At 34.2% G+C, this 16,829-nt stretch overlaps 1 protein-coding gene across 1 annotated transcript in view; it reads right to left on the bottom strand.

Moving 5' to 3' along the window:
- LOC149089826 (beta-alanine transporter-like) overlaps positions 1–16,829 on the bottom strand; it is a 131,810-nt gene that overhangs the window by 22,873 nt on the left and 92,108 nt on the right. Inside the window, exons 2-4 of the mRNA XM_089249962.1 lie at positions 8,836–8,939; positions 8,110–8,264; positions 6,179–6,347 (exon numbers count right to left, since the gene is read on the bottom strand). Of these exons, the coding sequence (XP_089106088.1) occupies positions 6,179–6,347; positions 8,110–8,264; positions 8,836–8,939 (428 nt within the window). The remainder of the gene's footprint in view (positions 1–6,178; positions 6,348–8,109; positions 8,265–8,835; positions 8,940–16,829) is intronic.

The raw sequence follows: 16,829 nt of genomic DNA, 5'->3' as shown, positions 1-16,829 counted from the left end.
TCCACAGTATAAGCATATATATACAAGTGCAATGCAGAATTAAGTAACGTGCCAGACACCGATAAATGAATAAATTGTTCTGTAATGCATTGTTCTTGTATGTATTTGAGTTGTATTTTTATATATATGTTAATGCTGTGTCTATACAGGGTGTCCCGTGAGTCCTGATTCGTCCTTTATCTCATCAACTGTTCGTTGTAGAGTTATGGTTTCAATTTAAAAATTGCTCAAAACGTGATAAAAAATCCCTCTCAACCTATTTCGAGAGTGAAAATATGGTGTCTCATAAAAATCAAAGATCTAAATTTTTATACGGTCCCCTGACCTCTAACCCCCAAGTTTCAGCACCGTTTTTCCTGAGGGCAAGAAAAATTCATGCTTGTGATATCAGTATTCACTGAAATATTTGAATTCAAAATTGAGGGGAAAAGTTGAGAAAGAACTGCATAAATGAAGGTGAAAAGCATTGAAAATTTACTTTGGAATGGAAATTTAAAACGAAATTTACTTTCCGAAATTTGTGAACCACACCCTCAATCATTGCCATCAAATGATGAAAACTTAAAAGTTGAATTGTATCTGTTAGTACTGCATTTAAAAATAGACAATTTTTGTAAATAACTTCTCTTCAGAGCAGCATTTGCATTTCGCTACTTGGAAATTTACCACGGGAAGGGAGGGGGGGTCTACATAAAAAGTTATTTTATCTATTTTGTTTATGTATGTGACCAGTGGCGTAGGAAGGCGGGCGCGGCCCGCACCAGGTACCAGCTCTGACGGGGGTGACAAAAAACTGCCGGTTTTGTATTAATGCGCCTTTTTGTTACATAAAATAGCATGTCAAATAATTTACATGGGCCTTCAAAATCGGTAATTGCAGCAAATGGCGGGTGAACGATATGATGCTGTAATAATTTAGTATTATTGTGTGATGCGTAGGGGGATGGTGTGTTCTATCTAGAGGCGTACGCAGATTTTTCTCAAGGGGGGGGGGGTTGCATTTTTTCCTGCAAAATAACACTATCATCTCGGCTTGAGGGGTTTAAACCCCCCCCCCCCCCACCTTTTCGTACGCCAATGGTTCTGTCTCGTTTATTTTGAACTGTGCTGGTGCTCAAGTAAACAAACCGCCGGTCCTTGTGACTCATCGTCTCATCTCCGCCACAAATATCATTCGCCCGAAGTCGTTCTGTGCAACAACATGATATTTTTAACCCGAACATCATAATAAACTTTAAAAAATCGTCAACAAATAAAAGGCAAATACCAGGAAATACTAAAAAATCCCTTATGCATTTCGACACGTTATGGGTTACGTCTTCAGAGGATAAGAATATCAGGCTGACCGAGTTTGCCACTTGATTCATTTCCAAATCTTCCATCTCGGTTGCTCAGCGGAAAGAAAAAAAACTATACGTCTGTCCAAGTCAAACGTCATGGCAACAATGAAGCGAAGCGCCTGCGTGTAAGTAAACTCGGTCAGCCCCTGATATTCTTATCCTCTGAAGACGACACCCTTAACGTGTCGAAATGCATAAGAAATTTCTTAGTATTTCCTGGTATTTGCCTTTTATTTGTTGCTTTATTAAAAAATTACTTTCTCAATAAATTTCATTTTATGTTTTGGTGGGCATGGGGGGCGGGGGTCACGAGTTAAAACTTCGCACCGGGTGCCACCAGACCTTGCTACGCCACTGTTATATGTCGTATATGAATAACGCCCGCAATTTGAAAAAAAAATGTAATTGAAAGTATGTTTCTAAAGTTAAACAATTCTGAGCAAAGTGTATAATATACATCATATATACCTATAAAAATCCAGCACTCCTCAGGTCTGATAGATGCCAGATTTTTAAATGTCAAACTATAGTTAGTTCATTTCTTAGGAAGGGGATGAAACGATTTGCATGACTCTAGTTTTCTTTTACCCTTTCCTCATCATGTATTGAAGTATCAATTCATCAGCTTCAGAGATACCTTACTCGTGAAACTAGAATTACGTCTCTTTTTGTATCGGGAAGAAGCTAATATTGACTCCGTTGAAAGAAAAGCACTCGATTACCTTCTAATTGATCAAAATATACGCTTATATAATGGAAATAAACTACTAAAACATCAAATTGAAAGTTAGAATTTTCTCGAATTATCTACCTAAATACATTTTCCAGTATTCCACAGGGCTTATCAAGAAAAGAAAATGTCATTCCCCTGGAAACTAAAGTACATGCGATTTTCAAATAGGCACTTAAGGTGATACGTGGTGAAGAAAGAAGAGATTCAAAGACAATGTACTCGAAATTTTAATATATTTTCCAAACTGAAATAATAAAACGAAATACAAAAAAGTATTCACGCGAAAATCGAGTTTTATCACCGACTTTCATGAAGATGCAATGATTTTTCTTTATCCAGCACTTAAAGTGAAGATCTTGTGATCCAAGTGCGGGTATACGTACAGTATCTGTTCTGTATATCCCTGGTACTGGAATTGCTTCTTTGAATTTATGAGTATATAACGTGAAGTGTTTCCTTCTCTTTTCCTGTAATGCTTATTGCTGAAACTGAATAAGACGAGTCTATTGTGAATTTCTATTTATTTCCTTTTTCTTTTTTTTTCTCTTCGTGATAGATTCCCTAAAAGAACGTATTTTATTCAATAAGTGTGATGTGTATATTGAGAAATATGAGGATATTCTGAATTTTTGAATTCCCTCCCTTTTTTTCTCCCGTATCACTGATAAGAATAGTTTTCCTACGGAAAAAGGGAGAGAAGGGAAATGGATGTATCTCAGAAATGGGAATCATATTCAAAACAACTACATAAGATGTTCTCTGGTATCCTCTGGTATAACTACGTTCTCTGGTATCCATGCCATTTTCTCTAGCGAAAGATTGAGATGCTTGTTGAATCTCTGGCATCAGACAAATATTTTGGTACTGAATAATATATGAGGTACCAAAAAACAAGTACAATAACAACGAATGCTCTAAAAAGAAATTTGCATTTGATATGGTTTCCCTACTTCTTTCTTTTTTTTTATCTGTTGTCATAAAATATGTGAGTATTTTCCGTGAATAAAAATATGCATAGATAATGTGAAATCCTCTCGTGTATAGATATTTTTGGTATTGTTCCTATTGTGTTTATTATGCGTGTGTTTACCAAAAAAAGGAAAGTTTATCAGAAATATAACGTCGGTTCACACACACACTGAGCCTAAAACTTACTACTTATACAAGTTGCTCACTTGTTCTGAAATTTTGTGAATATTTGATGAAGGTGAACGAAGAATCGTCTATTAATTTGTTCAGAAATTATGTCGGAAAACGAATTAATTGTGCTTCAACTTTTGTTCAGCATTTGAATAGAAACATTTTCATTTTATTGATTCTGTATTAAATTTAAACAGTTTGGTGCACGCTAATTAATCCTCATAAATTGTTGAGGTTAATAAAATGGATGAGTATTATTGAATGTTTGTTTCTTGTATAGTAATCTGGAGATTTGAACACACAGCAGTCTGAACTACTGGAAGTTGAAATTTGAAAGCGAACACCAGATGACACTAGTTATCGCTCTGAGCAATGACCATAATTGATATTTCATGTCTTAATGTGCGAAAATACAAAGTCCGGTAAAAACATGAAAACCATTGATGTTGCATGTCAATGCATGCCCTCCACGGAAAACATATGTCAAGATCAAGAAGGTTTGAACTGAACTGTACTATTTTTTAGATGATACTAGCCCATGATACTACTCGATCGAATTCGCCATTTGAAAAGAACATTTGAACATGGTAAACTCTTGAAGATTTTATATGGAATTAAATCATGACAACTTGTTGAATTGGAAAGAATCCTTGTTGCGAGGTAGGTCGTCGAGGGTTATTTATGGTTAACGGGGAAATCGTTGATTGAAGAGGGATCACATGTTGACTCCCCTCAAGGAAGTGTCTTTGATGAGATTTTAAAGAAAATCCCCGATGGTGGGAAACTAATGGGGGTAGTTGGGAATCCAAATGACAGGCAACTGCTCCATATCAACTATAATATGATGGCAGCATGGGTATAGTCGTAGAGCATGACTTTCTGTGTTGGCAAGTGCATGGTCATTCATTTTAGCTGGAGCAACCCTAGTTCCACTCACGAGTTGAATGGTAAAATTATTCCCGATGCGCTTAACATCACCGATTTGGTAATTTTCATTGATGAGCGGTTTGGATTTTCTGAAGATTGTGTCACGGTCAAAAGAGCAGGAGGAATTTTTGGATTCATTCTTGAAAAGGAATTTTCACGTTTTTCTCCCGCTTTTCCGAGGTTCTAATTTACCTGGCTAAATGCATGCCGTACTATTTTAGAGACCATCATATCTTCAGAATGACAAAGACTTTTTTGAGCTGGTGCAAAGAACTACGCAGGCCCTCGTTGGGATGCCAGCGCGAATCCAGAGGGGGGCGATGGCTATCGGTTCTCCCAAGAGCCGAATAATACGAGGAAAATTTGTTTGTCCCGTAAAATACGGGATGATCCGATGCACCTGCACAAAAAGGCCGGGTACACACTAGACCAATGTCTATTCACAGCTGAAGATATTTGACGTGGTTCATTGGCAAGTGAAGTTCTCTGTCTCCACTTCATTTGCATCTGGAGATATCTGTCTCGGCTCCATTCGCAGCTGAAGATATCTACCTTGGCTTCATTGACGGCTGCAGATGCTTGCCTAGGCTCCATTCATAGCTGAAGTTGTCTGCCTTTGATCAGGTCATGGATCCAGGGATGACCAATGGGAATTACCTCCCTCCCAATATCGAAATAAAATGGGAAAATTTATTCTTCCCATAAAATACAGGGATCAAATGAACTTAAACAATTCGCCCCTCCCTCCCTCCTTCACATCTTCGTGGATCCCAGCCTGACTAGACGCGAGCTATGATGATAGGGGGGGGGGGGGAGGCAAGAGATATGCAGTAAAACCTCCCACCAACGGCCACTAACGGAAGCGTGAAAACATGGCCGCTATTGGGAGGTGGCCGTTATTGGGAGAGGATAGTTTTATTTCTGGAAAAAAAAAAACCCACTAAAATTTGCGATCTATGTATATATAGCACGTGAAATGACAATCTATTTTGTAACTGATCACGGTAGTTATATAATTGATTACTTTATAATATATGAATATATATTTTGTTAATACAAATTTGATAATGTTATTATATTAATTGATTAATCGATCTACAGCACTATTATGGCATCCCAAAATTCAGGTTTGCAGTGCTCAGGTAGAACACAACAAGCGAGAAAAACCTACATGGACCAATACGGTGTACCAGCAAGCCGAAATAGTCCTTGTTCACACTGGACCTTCAACTAGACCTTTTTTTCCAGGGCGCTCCTAAATCCAGTCTGATAGCTGAAGACAGACGCTGACATACATTGTTAAAAAAAATGGCACATCCCTTACGAATCCTTTACGAATCTAAATACGAAAAAAATAATACCCTGGGCATTTCTATTTGCGAACACCATTTTTTTAGTCTGTATCATCCCTTAGAGTAGGGAGTACCGAATAAACAAAAGGGTTTTTAGTAATCGGATAATTTGCATAACCCTCTAGTGATTACAGTGCTGACAACAGGTGTTCTGTTGTCCCTTATATGATCTCTTCGTCTCCACTGCCTTCAATATACCCATCTAGCATTTGCTTACAGAGAAAGAAAGCGTACATAATATTCCCCCCCCCCCCATAAAGTTCGGGGAGCGGGGAAACTCCCTTAAAAATTATTTTTTCTCTTCCGATATATGCGTATTTTTTCCCCGACTCCATGTCGAAAGTTGTCGTTGTTCGGAGGTGGCCGTTAGAGGAGGTTTTACTGTACATTTACTGTACGAGACTCCACACGTAAATTCCAAGTTGGTGGTCATTCGTACACAGTTTGCTGTACGCTTTAGAAGTATATTGTATAAGACAGATGGGTTTTATTGTTTCTCTGACTGGGGCTCATGTATTATATTTTCGAGACATTACATAGGAAAATCATTAGTTATCAACTCTGGAACTATTACACACACATGAATATAAATAAAAACATAAATAGTAATAAACAACTGACGTAAACATAAGAAAAAACCCCAATACTTTTAAGTGTTTATCAACTCGAGTTCGATTGATACTTACCACCAATAAAGGAAGAAGGCGAAAAATGGCAGTGTTGTCACTAGTGTGATGTGTGACCAATCTCTCACCAAGAACACCATTCCAGCCAGAACGACTATCCCTAAACTTCGTACGACTTGGCTCATCAGGGCGACTGAAGCTTGGTACCTTTCGCTGACAATTTCCTGAGCTACAAGTAACGTCGGAATAATTAAAACGGAATCCTAGTTCATGAAAACGTCCCTTCATCATCTCCATCGAATAAACACATAGATCGTCTATTCAAATCTAATTAATTAACACCGTACTTCCGGAAAATTAAGATCGTCGGGGGCTTTCGAGGTGTTGTTAGTTCAAGTGTGCTATGCTTTTTCGCGATCATATAATAGAATTACTATCGCCGAGTGTAAAGGAAGGTGTAAATAAAAATATAATGTCAGTAAATACACTTCATTAACGGTGAAGTTCTTACAGAGATAAGGATTCCTCGTTACTTTCGAAATTTAGTTACTCGTGGAAATCCAGTTAGTTAGCATCTTTGTACAACGGATAAATGATGTTTCAGTCAGTGAACTTAGGCCCTTATATCGGATCATCGTAGTAGAAATAGTTGCGAGATAATCAATTTCCTGATGCTCGAATTCTGACAGATATTATCCAATTAAGACGGGAAGTTTCCCGGAAGAAAATGTAGTTCCTTATATACTATGAAATGGCAATAAATATTATTTTAATTGAAATTTTCGTGCATCTTTCTGTCATTATTTATATTACGGGTAACCAATTCTAAAATTTTAAGGTTCAAACTTCATACGTTTCTGTAATTTTCCGAGCGTGTAACAATATTTTACGAATCTAAATTGCATTTTTGGTTCTGACTGATGAAAACAAATTCAAGAATCAACAGATTTTCTTTTTTCAGGGCAGAAGTTTTTTGAAGGAAAAGCCTAAAAAAAACGAGAAATATGGTTTTACAATGTCATTTCCGAAAGATAAGCCGTGGCAAATACAGCCGGCCCCGCTTAATCGGATAACGGATAAATGGACATAATGCTTAATCGGGCAACGGATAAACGGAAATTCCGCTAAACGGATAAAATCCCTATCCCTCCTGCACCAAGATTTCTATCACAGAGGCAATGTTAAAGTTCGCCCCGTTTGAAATGTGATCATGAGACACTCACTAACCCTTAAGCCAATGGTGGCCAGTCTTTATTCTTGTGCTAATAAGACAACCATATATTTTTATGGATATTGTACATATTGTACATATAATATTTTATCATGTATTTTATATATATATACTATTTGTAATTTCATTTTTAATTGGGTTGTTGTATTTTAGAAATATATGACATCCATATTTGTTATGGCCATCTTTTTCCTGAGCCACCTCGTTGGGCATTTTGCCTGTTGTGGCCTTGTATTTGTATTTGTTCTTAGATAATTTATAATTTCTAGACACGAGCAATCTCATTCGCGGTACTCTTCTACCAAGTAAATTTCGTGCCGTGCCATTAAATTTCAGTCATCGGTTTGATTCAAGGCTCACAAACCAACACCACAAACCCCCAAGTACATCCAAGGCTTTGGCTTAGATGATGGCTTAGAGTCTTAGATCATGATCAGCAGGCATAGCACTTGGCTGTCGAAAATTACATCGTTCATATCGAATAAAATATGGAAAATAATTAACTGTGTGATAAATATGGGCTATATGCGAAATAATCTTTTTGTACTAAAATCATTTTAAAGACAAGCTCAAAAAATAATTTCCATTTTTTTCTAAAGTCATTCAACTGACATCTCCCACGTATATAGTTGGAAAAAATCAGGATAGGCGAAAATATTGGTGAAGATTTTTTTTTTTATTATTTCAACAGAAAATAATTAGTATTTAAACTGAAATCTGAGATAAGATTTTGTGATATTTCTTTCATTGTTTTCCTTACCGATAGTCGCTGGTGGCGTTACGACTGCTGATGTGGTGATACCAACAACGAACCTTATCGCAGAAAAATACGTGAAATCAGGTGATATTGCAGTCACGACTCCAAAAAGGCACTGCAGGGTGAGGAACAGAAAAAATGTCGAACGTCTTCCACATCTGTAAATATTTTTAAAAGAAATATATACACTTTCTCTGAACGAAGGATTGGAAACATTAGAAATCTACCCAGCATTCCAACAACACTTCGAAACATGAATTACGACATATTAATTTACCTATGATTGACATGCCGATGTTATTTAAATTGTAATCGTAATAAAATGCAATATAACAGAAAGCAAATTCAATATGGAACCAAAACTTAAAACTGTTTCACTCAGAAAAAGTATCGAAATTAATTCGGATGATAATTCAATCCAATCGTGGAGGTTTTTGTATGAAAATTATTCATTAATATATTTACAGTTATCTTCAAAATATCAATATAAAAATATTCGATACGACTTAAGACAATAGAAATAATTCACTTTTACTTAATAATGTTCCATCTTACAGAGAAGATTTAATTGAAAAACTGATTTTGAAATGTTTTCACAAAATTTAATTTATTACTAATTTTTAGAAAGATGAATTCTTGACTACACCGAATAATTATCCCTCATGATAGAATTCCATAAATATGCTACAATTTGGATGGATAACTGCATTTAATTTGCATTTTACTCACCTGTTCATAATGAGATGGCAGATCCATTGCCCAATAAGTGATCCCAAGTAAAAAACGCTTAACGCTAGGGATGGAAGCCAAGAAGATTCGCAAACCAAATCCCACTGGGAATTGAAGGGAGAAAAAAAGAAAAGCAAATTAACATTTTAATTGCAAATAACAGAATAAGTCTCGAATACTGATCGAAATAAAATACGAAAAAGGAATGCAAATGAGACATTTATGCAAGGAGAATTAAATCCACTTATAAAAACGCAAATTGAATTAGTAAAACTCCAGCTACATACAACGTATAAAAGATGTAAACAAACATTATTTATACAGTATTAAATAAATTCGTTGATGAGTTTTCTTACTATTTTGGCAATTTTAATTTGGTTTGTTTTCAATTATGGCATCGAAATGATCAATATGACACACGAAACGCTAAACATAAGCGATATTGTATGGAGATCTTCTAATATAATTTATAAACAAACTTGAAATAAAGAATTGTTTTCCTTAATAAAGTAAAACAAATATTATAAAATTAAATATTTTTAAAATGAAAAGTTTCGAACTGCAAAAAACAAAAAAAATTATTATTTAACTTATCTATATATATATATATATATACGAAGTATGATCATTATTTATTTCAAGAAATTCAATGTAAACACTAATTTGGATCATTTAACATCTTTCAGTGATAAATGAACTGCATTAAGATGATAGATATTTATACGAGGGATTCCAAATAATGGAGGAACAAAAAGAAAGAGAAATATAAGAAATAGAATATCCTTTTACCCCCGTCTTCTATAAATAAAGCTAAAACTGTCTTAATGCGTTCGGATCGATTGAAAAACCAATAACGGGAACCGAACACTAGAAACGCTTAATGCAAGAAATTGTATTCGTTCTTACTCATTCCCTCACATCGCCTTCCCTAAAAAAAAGACAAAAACGAGTTTTTAAAAAATTTTTTTTTTTTTTACATTTCAAGCCATCTTGTTATTTTAAAGAAGTCCGCTTCCGCCATTCAATGAAACAATAGTAAGTTACGGATAAATAAATTAAAAAAAAAACACCATTAACAAAAGAAATCCCGAGTATACAAAAGCATTAACAAAATTAATTTTCAAACGTGTCTCCTCACCATTTTATTTTCTCTTCTTTTTATTATTCAATACACCTTTTTTTTTCATCTAGAGTTGATTGATTTTTTTTTCTCTAAAAAAAGGAATGTTTTCCGCATCGTTTCGTTAAGATATCGTTTAATCGAAATAAGAAAAGTGAAATAATCTTGAAAAATATATTTTATTTTTATTTTTCACTCTATATATTATCATCATTTGTTTTAAATTTCCGAACGTGTTTAATAACATTTGTACGAGTTCTAAAAGATGAATTAGAATCACCATGAGAACAATTTCATTTTCAATAGATTAATAATAATAATAAAAAAATAGAATCGATGAATATTTCATTTTCTCCTTGTTGAGAAAGTATAATTCATTTTCCTGCTAACTGACCCGTGATGATGCTTCTCACGATTTCTATTTTAAATCCATTTATCAACGGATGTGATCATTTGGGCGATGGTATGAAAAATTTAAACAAAGTAGAATTTCTTTTGTGAAGTATTAAGTTATTTCTGTTTAAAACACACGGAATTTCTTGGAATAATAAATTTTAAAATGACCTGGATGTTCAGATATCAGTGTCGGAACGGACTAGCTGCTGGGGAGCGATTTTTTTATAGAATTAGACAACATTTTTTTCCGAAAAATACATTTATTTTTCACTCTATATATATATAGGGTGCATACAAAACGGGGAGGGGGGAGTTATGACATTGTACTGGTGAACCGTTGATCCTACAAGCATACTTCCAATAATGAAAAGTTTCCAAATAACGTCTAGTACTCAGATATGTAATTCAAGTGTCAAGGGGCTGTATAGTTATTAAAATTTAAAAAAAAAATTAACTTTTTATAACGTCTCTATGTGTCCCAAAACCCAGTTAAATACTTGTTAACTGGGTAAATATTGTAAAAAAGAAATTCCCATGCTTCTAAGTGTAATATTCACTGAAATATCCGAGTTCAAAAAACAGAGGGAATTCAGAAAAAGAAACAGCGTTGAGTGCAAGTAAAACGGGGGTTTCCGCATTTAGAGCTGTTTATTTTGCAAATTTCCTCCGTTTTTTGAATTCAAATATATCAGTGAATTGCACTTAAAAACATTATTTTTGTTGTTGTCACCAGCAGAGACAGAGCAAGAACTTTCTTATTAGGTTCTGGGGCACACGGGGAATGTGCAAGTTTTTTTTCAATAACTCTACAACCCGTTGAAACATGAATGTCATGTCTGAGTACTAGACGTTATTTGGAAACTTACTATAACTGAAAGTAGACCTCTAGAATAAACGCTTCGAGAGTAAAATTTTCTCAGTTTGAGTTCTAAAAGAAAAACTATAGTCACCATGAGAACCATTTCATTTTCAATAGATTAATAACAAAAAAAGGAATCGTTAAACATTTCATTTTCTCGTTGGGGCGATAGTACTTTCCTTTTTCCACTAACTGACCTGTGATGATTCTGTTCACGATACATATATTTTTAATCACTTTATCAACGGATATGATCATTTTAGTGGTGGTATGCATACTCTTCAAAAGACATGTTTTTTCTTTATTTTTAAAATATTGATTAGTCTCTTCCCTCAAAAAATTGCTTAAAATAATAAATTTAAAAAGATTTTGATGTCAAGATCACAATGTCATAATAGGATAACTTCCTAAAAAGGATTTTTTTTTGTACAAAATTGTCTTTTGTGATATTGTGGACTTGTGCAATATTGCAATTTTGTTTATCTTAACGAAATAAATCTATTTTCCACTCTATATAACTATTACTATTTTTTCACATTTTTGAACATGTTCAATAGCATTTGTCTGAATTCTAAAAGATGAACTAGTATCAACATGAGAACCATTCATTTTCAAGAGATAAATAATAAAAATAGAAATAATAAAATTTTCATTTTCTCTACATGTTGAGATAGGAATTTATATTTCTAACTGACCCGCAGGATGATTCTTTTCGCGATTCATATTGTTAATTCATTTATCAACATATAGGATCATCTGAGCAATGGCATGTTATTTAAAAATAAATAATAGATGTTTTCTTCACTGCCTAAGATATTGAGATAGATACACACACACACAGTAATCTATTTTGCGGACACCGGTGGGGCAAAAGAATTTGCTTGTCAAGTAAAAGAGGGTCACCGTTAATCAGGGGTTTCAAAAGCATACTTTTATTATGCACGAGGAAATTATTATTTGGCCGTAAAAGAGGGGTAACCGCATCTGAGGGGTATCCGTTGCGAGTGGTTTTACTGTATGTATTTCTATTCAACTCAATCAATTGCTTGGAATAATAAATTTAAAAATGCGTTTGATGCTGAGATAACAATGTTGTCAATTTGAGCCAGCTGCATAAAAATGATTTTGTTGTATGAAAATGTCATCTGTAATACTAAGTGGAATTGTGCTACATTGTTTATCTTGACAAAAAACAAATTTGATTTGAACGGAACACTAGAAACATTTAATTTAAGGAATTTTATTCGTTCTTACCTCACATGCACAAAAAAACAACAACTTTTTTTAGTATATATGTTTTAAATATCCTAAGCCATCTTGTTATTTTAAAGAAGTTCGCTTCGACCATTCAAGGAAACAATAGTAAGCTACGATAAAGAAATGAGAAACAAAAAACACTATTAAGAAAAAGAAATTCCGAGTATACAAAAGCATTAACAAAATTAATTTTAAAACGTATCTCCTCTGATTATTTTATTTTACCTTTTTTTTATTATTCAAGGCATTTTTTTTTTCTATCTTGACTTAACTGACTTATTTTTTTTCAAAGTAAAGGATGTTTTCCGCGTCGTTTCATTAAGATATCGTTTAATCGAAATAACAAAAATGAAATAATTTGGAAAAATATGTTTTTATTTTTATTTTTCACTCTATATATTGTCATTATGCATATATTTTTTTAAATTTTTGAACGTTTTCAATAACATTTATATGAGTTCTGAAAGATGAATTAGAATCACCATGAGAGCAATTTCATTGTTCATTTTCAATATATTGATAATAAAAAATGGAATCACAAATAAATGTTTCATTTTCTCCTTGTTGAGACAGTAATTTCATTTTTCTACCAACTGACCCGTGATGATTCTTCTCGCGATTTATATCTTTAATCCATTCATCAACGGATGCGATCATTTGAGCGATGATATGTAAATTTTTTAAAGACGGTAAATATTTTTCTAAGGTATTGAGTCGTCTTCATTTAACTTGATGAATTGCTTTGGAATAATACATCTAAAAATTATTTCGATGCTCAGATAACAATGTGGTTATTTTTTCTGAGTATTTTGACATTAATGTATTGATCGGTACAGATTACTTTGTTCAGTAAACATATTGCACATTCACTGATTTTATGTTGAAAATATAATTCACTATGCTCTTTTCATTCATTAAATTTCACACAAAAGTCGGATATTTTTCCCTTTATCTATTGGCGGTACTTTAAAATTCCAACCTGAATAATTTTTTGTGTACTAGCGAATTAAAAACAATTTTTGAAACAAAACAAACGTTTGAAAAATAGTTTTCTTAGACTTGGAACTAAAATAACCTGCGAAATAATTTACGTAATAATTATTAACTGTTATCTTTATACTTCTACATGTATTTGTCGTACATCTATTTGTCATTATACCTACATTTTTATTACTTGTTTTCTTATTGTTTTATTTTTTTATAATTTGGTAGATAAACGGTTAAATTTTCGTATCCATATAGTTGATCTAATAAAATATTTAAGTTAGTAGATTGCAAATTAAAATAATTGAATAAAAATAAATAAAAGAAATCTTCATAAATAGTTTTGCTATAATTATGTTTGGTAAAGAAATTAATTTTTGTTGCGAAATATTGAAAACTTATTTTCATTAAAAATATCAAAAATATTTATAATTTATTCATTCATGTTGGTGTAGAGAAAGGATTTGACTGATTCACAATACTCTATAATTCATGAATAAAACTATGTAGGAGAAAGAATGTTTCCGTTAATTCTAAGCTATTGAATGATTGCTATTTAATTGAATAAATTTCTAGAATAATGAATTTAAAAATGACTTGGATGCTCATTATATTTGTTTGAGAAACGGATTTTCGTTACGAAATGTTTAGAAATTATTTTCATTTAGAAATGAAATTACAAAATATTTCCGATTTATGTATACTTATATTTCTGCCAGGAATGGGTACGATAATTTACAATAATATAATTCAAGAATTAAATTATATAACGTTTCTTTCTTGAGGGGATTTGATAATTCCCAAAAATAGAAATCATAGCATTATTTTTGAAAATATTCGAGAATTATTTTTGACACAACAAAAATTATAAGGGGATGATGATAAGTCGTTTGATCTCCTGCCACTATTTTTGTAAGGCTATTCAGAATTTTAACAAATAATCTAGAATTTTATAGATATGAAACTTATATGATAAGAATATTATATACCTGTGTTATTTTTAGAACACGAATGACCCATATTTAAACAATACTGTCAAAAAAAAAAAGGTTTATAAAATTCGTGTCGCAGAAAATTACTCACCGTAGTAAGAGAAAGTAGGACAAAGAAGGTTCAAATCTGAATAATTGTGCATAATGTGACAGATTTAAATATGGGACCTACAGCTCTCTCTTAGTCAATAAAATACATATACTTAGTACCTATTTAAAAAATTGCATATTTAGTTATTTGAATAAGAAATAATGTCTTCATAAACAGCTTAATTGTAATCATGTTTGTTTCACAAATATTTCTGATTTATATACTCGTGTTACTGCCGGAAATTAAATAATTTGCACAAACATCCATAATTCAAGGATTCAATCAGATAACGCTTGCTTCATAAGTTGATTTGATAACTCCCGAAAATATAAGCCATAACCTTATTTAAAAAAAAAATATATCAAAGTTTAAATATATTTTTTAAAAAATATCAACGATTTTTGTTGTTAACATGATAATAATAACAACATACTAAAATTGCAACGGAGATGATGGTAAGTTGTTTGGGGTCATTCAAGTATTACGTCAGCATCTATATTTGCTAACTTTTGATGACGGGGGAGGGTGGTTTGAATGATGCTTACGTCATCAACCACCCCTTATAAAAATATGAAATGTTCTTAATGACATAATGACGCATCTTACTCGGTGTGTCAAAAACGAGAAAAACCTCTCCTATATAATTTGTGGGGATCGGAACTAACAATCTTTCAATTTTGAAAAGTCCCGTACAAAACCACTTTAGTGATCCTTAAATGTTTCGCGGATCCAAGTGATCTGGAAATTTGTCCGCGCCGCTTAAGAGCTCTGGAACTCAAGTCACTCAAGCGATCCGTAATTATGCCGCGGATCTCTTAAGTAATCTGGGAATGTGCCGCGGGTAACTTGAGTGATGCAGAGCCGCACTGGGTGCCGGCTAAGTGCTCTAAAACTGTGCCACATGAAACTCAATGGATCTCTAAATGTGCCACGGATAGCTTAAGTGTTCTGGAACTGTGTCGCTGGTCACGTAAGTGATCCGTGAGTGTGCCACGGGCCTACTAGAGTGATCTGAAAGTGTGTCATGAGCCGCTTAAATGCTCTGGAAGTGTGTCACGGGTCACCTGAACAATTTGTAATTGTGCCGCTTAGTTCATATTTATAAAATTAGGTTTGAAATGGCGTGCCACATTAGATAACCCCCAGTGCCACATTTGGTCTGCGGGCAAAGGGTGTACCATATATGGCTTAGAGGGTGGTCGCAATAAATTTCTAAAAAAGAAATTTTTAGGTTTTTAGTTAGCCTTCGAATAGCATTGAAATTGACAGAAATCGATTATATTACCATACACTGGTGAAATAAATTACGAGAATTTGCATATTTTATCGAACTTCATGAAAAGAACTGAACTGAATGTAAAACCACTGCTTCTAGACAAAAATGCAAATCTTGTACGTCAAATACGTAAGCGTACACGTGTGTATAGGCGGAGCCAGTAGAGAAACAGGGTTTATAAGCGCGCATAAGTTAAGACGCATTTCGGTCGCTACCACACCGCGGCGAATTTCTTGGTGTTATTTTGCAGCAATCGGTTAATTTCAATTGTAACAGTAAAAATGAGTAACCACCAAGGTTTAGATGATGGAATGAGGTGGCGAATTGTGGGGAGGCTAGAAGCAGGCCAATCTCAAGTCCATATATGTAGAGAGTTCAATTTAACGCCCAGCGTTGTGTGTAACTTATGGAAACAGGTTCTTATGGTTCCAGGATACCGGATCCATCGAGAGAAAGCCTGGGCAAGGTCGTCCAAGAGCCCCGACGGCCAGAGAAGATCGCCATTTGTCGATTATAGCGTGACGTAACAGGAGTGCTATAGCTTCTCAGCTCTCTCGTGACTTGTGTGCAGCCACAGGAACCCGTGTACCAAGGGTGAGAGAGGGTTGTTTGCAAGAAGACATGCTGTTTTCGTCTCGCTCACTTCTACGCCTAAGCACCGATTCTCGCCGTACATTCATATGGAGAGAAGAACCAGGGACCCGCTACCTACCCTCCAATGTCCGCGAAATCGACCATTATGGCGGAGGAGGTTTTAATGGTCTGGACAGGCATCATGTTGGATGGCCGCACACCTCTCCATGTCTTTGAAAGAGGCAAGGTGACTGGTGTGAGGTATAGGGATGAGGTCTTGGAGCCCTATGTTCGCCTTTTCAGGGGTGCAGTTGGCCCTGGGTTCATTTGGACGATAACGCGAGGCCACATAGAGCTCTTCTGCTCGACGATTTTCTAGAGAGTGAGAATATTCACCGGATGGATTGGCCAGCCAGATCTCTAGACCTTAACCCTATAGAGCATGT

The sequence above is a fragment of the Pholcus phalangioides genome, unplaced genomic scaffold, assembly GCF_987345545.1.
Source record: "Pholcus phalangioides strain wild (caught in Gottingen) unplaced genomic scaffold, Ppha-v1.0 ptg000001l_1, whole genome shotgun sequence".
NCBI classification, from domain to species: domain Eukaryota; kingdom Metazoa; phylum Arthropoda; class Arachnida; order Araneae; family Pholcidae; genus Pholcus; species Pholcus phalangioides.
This window is presented reverse-complemented; position numbering and strand designations above follow the sequence as displayed.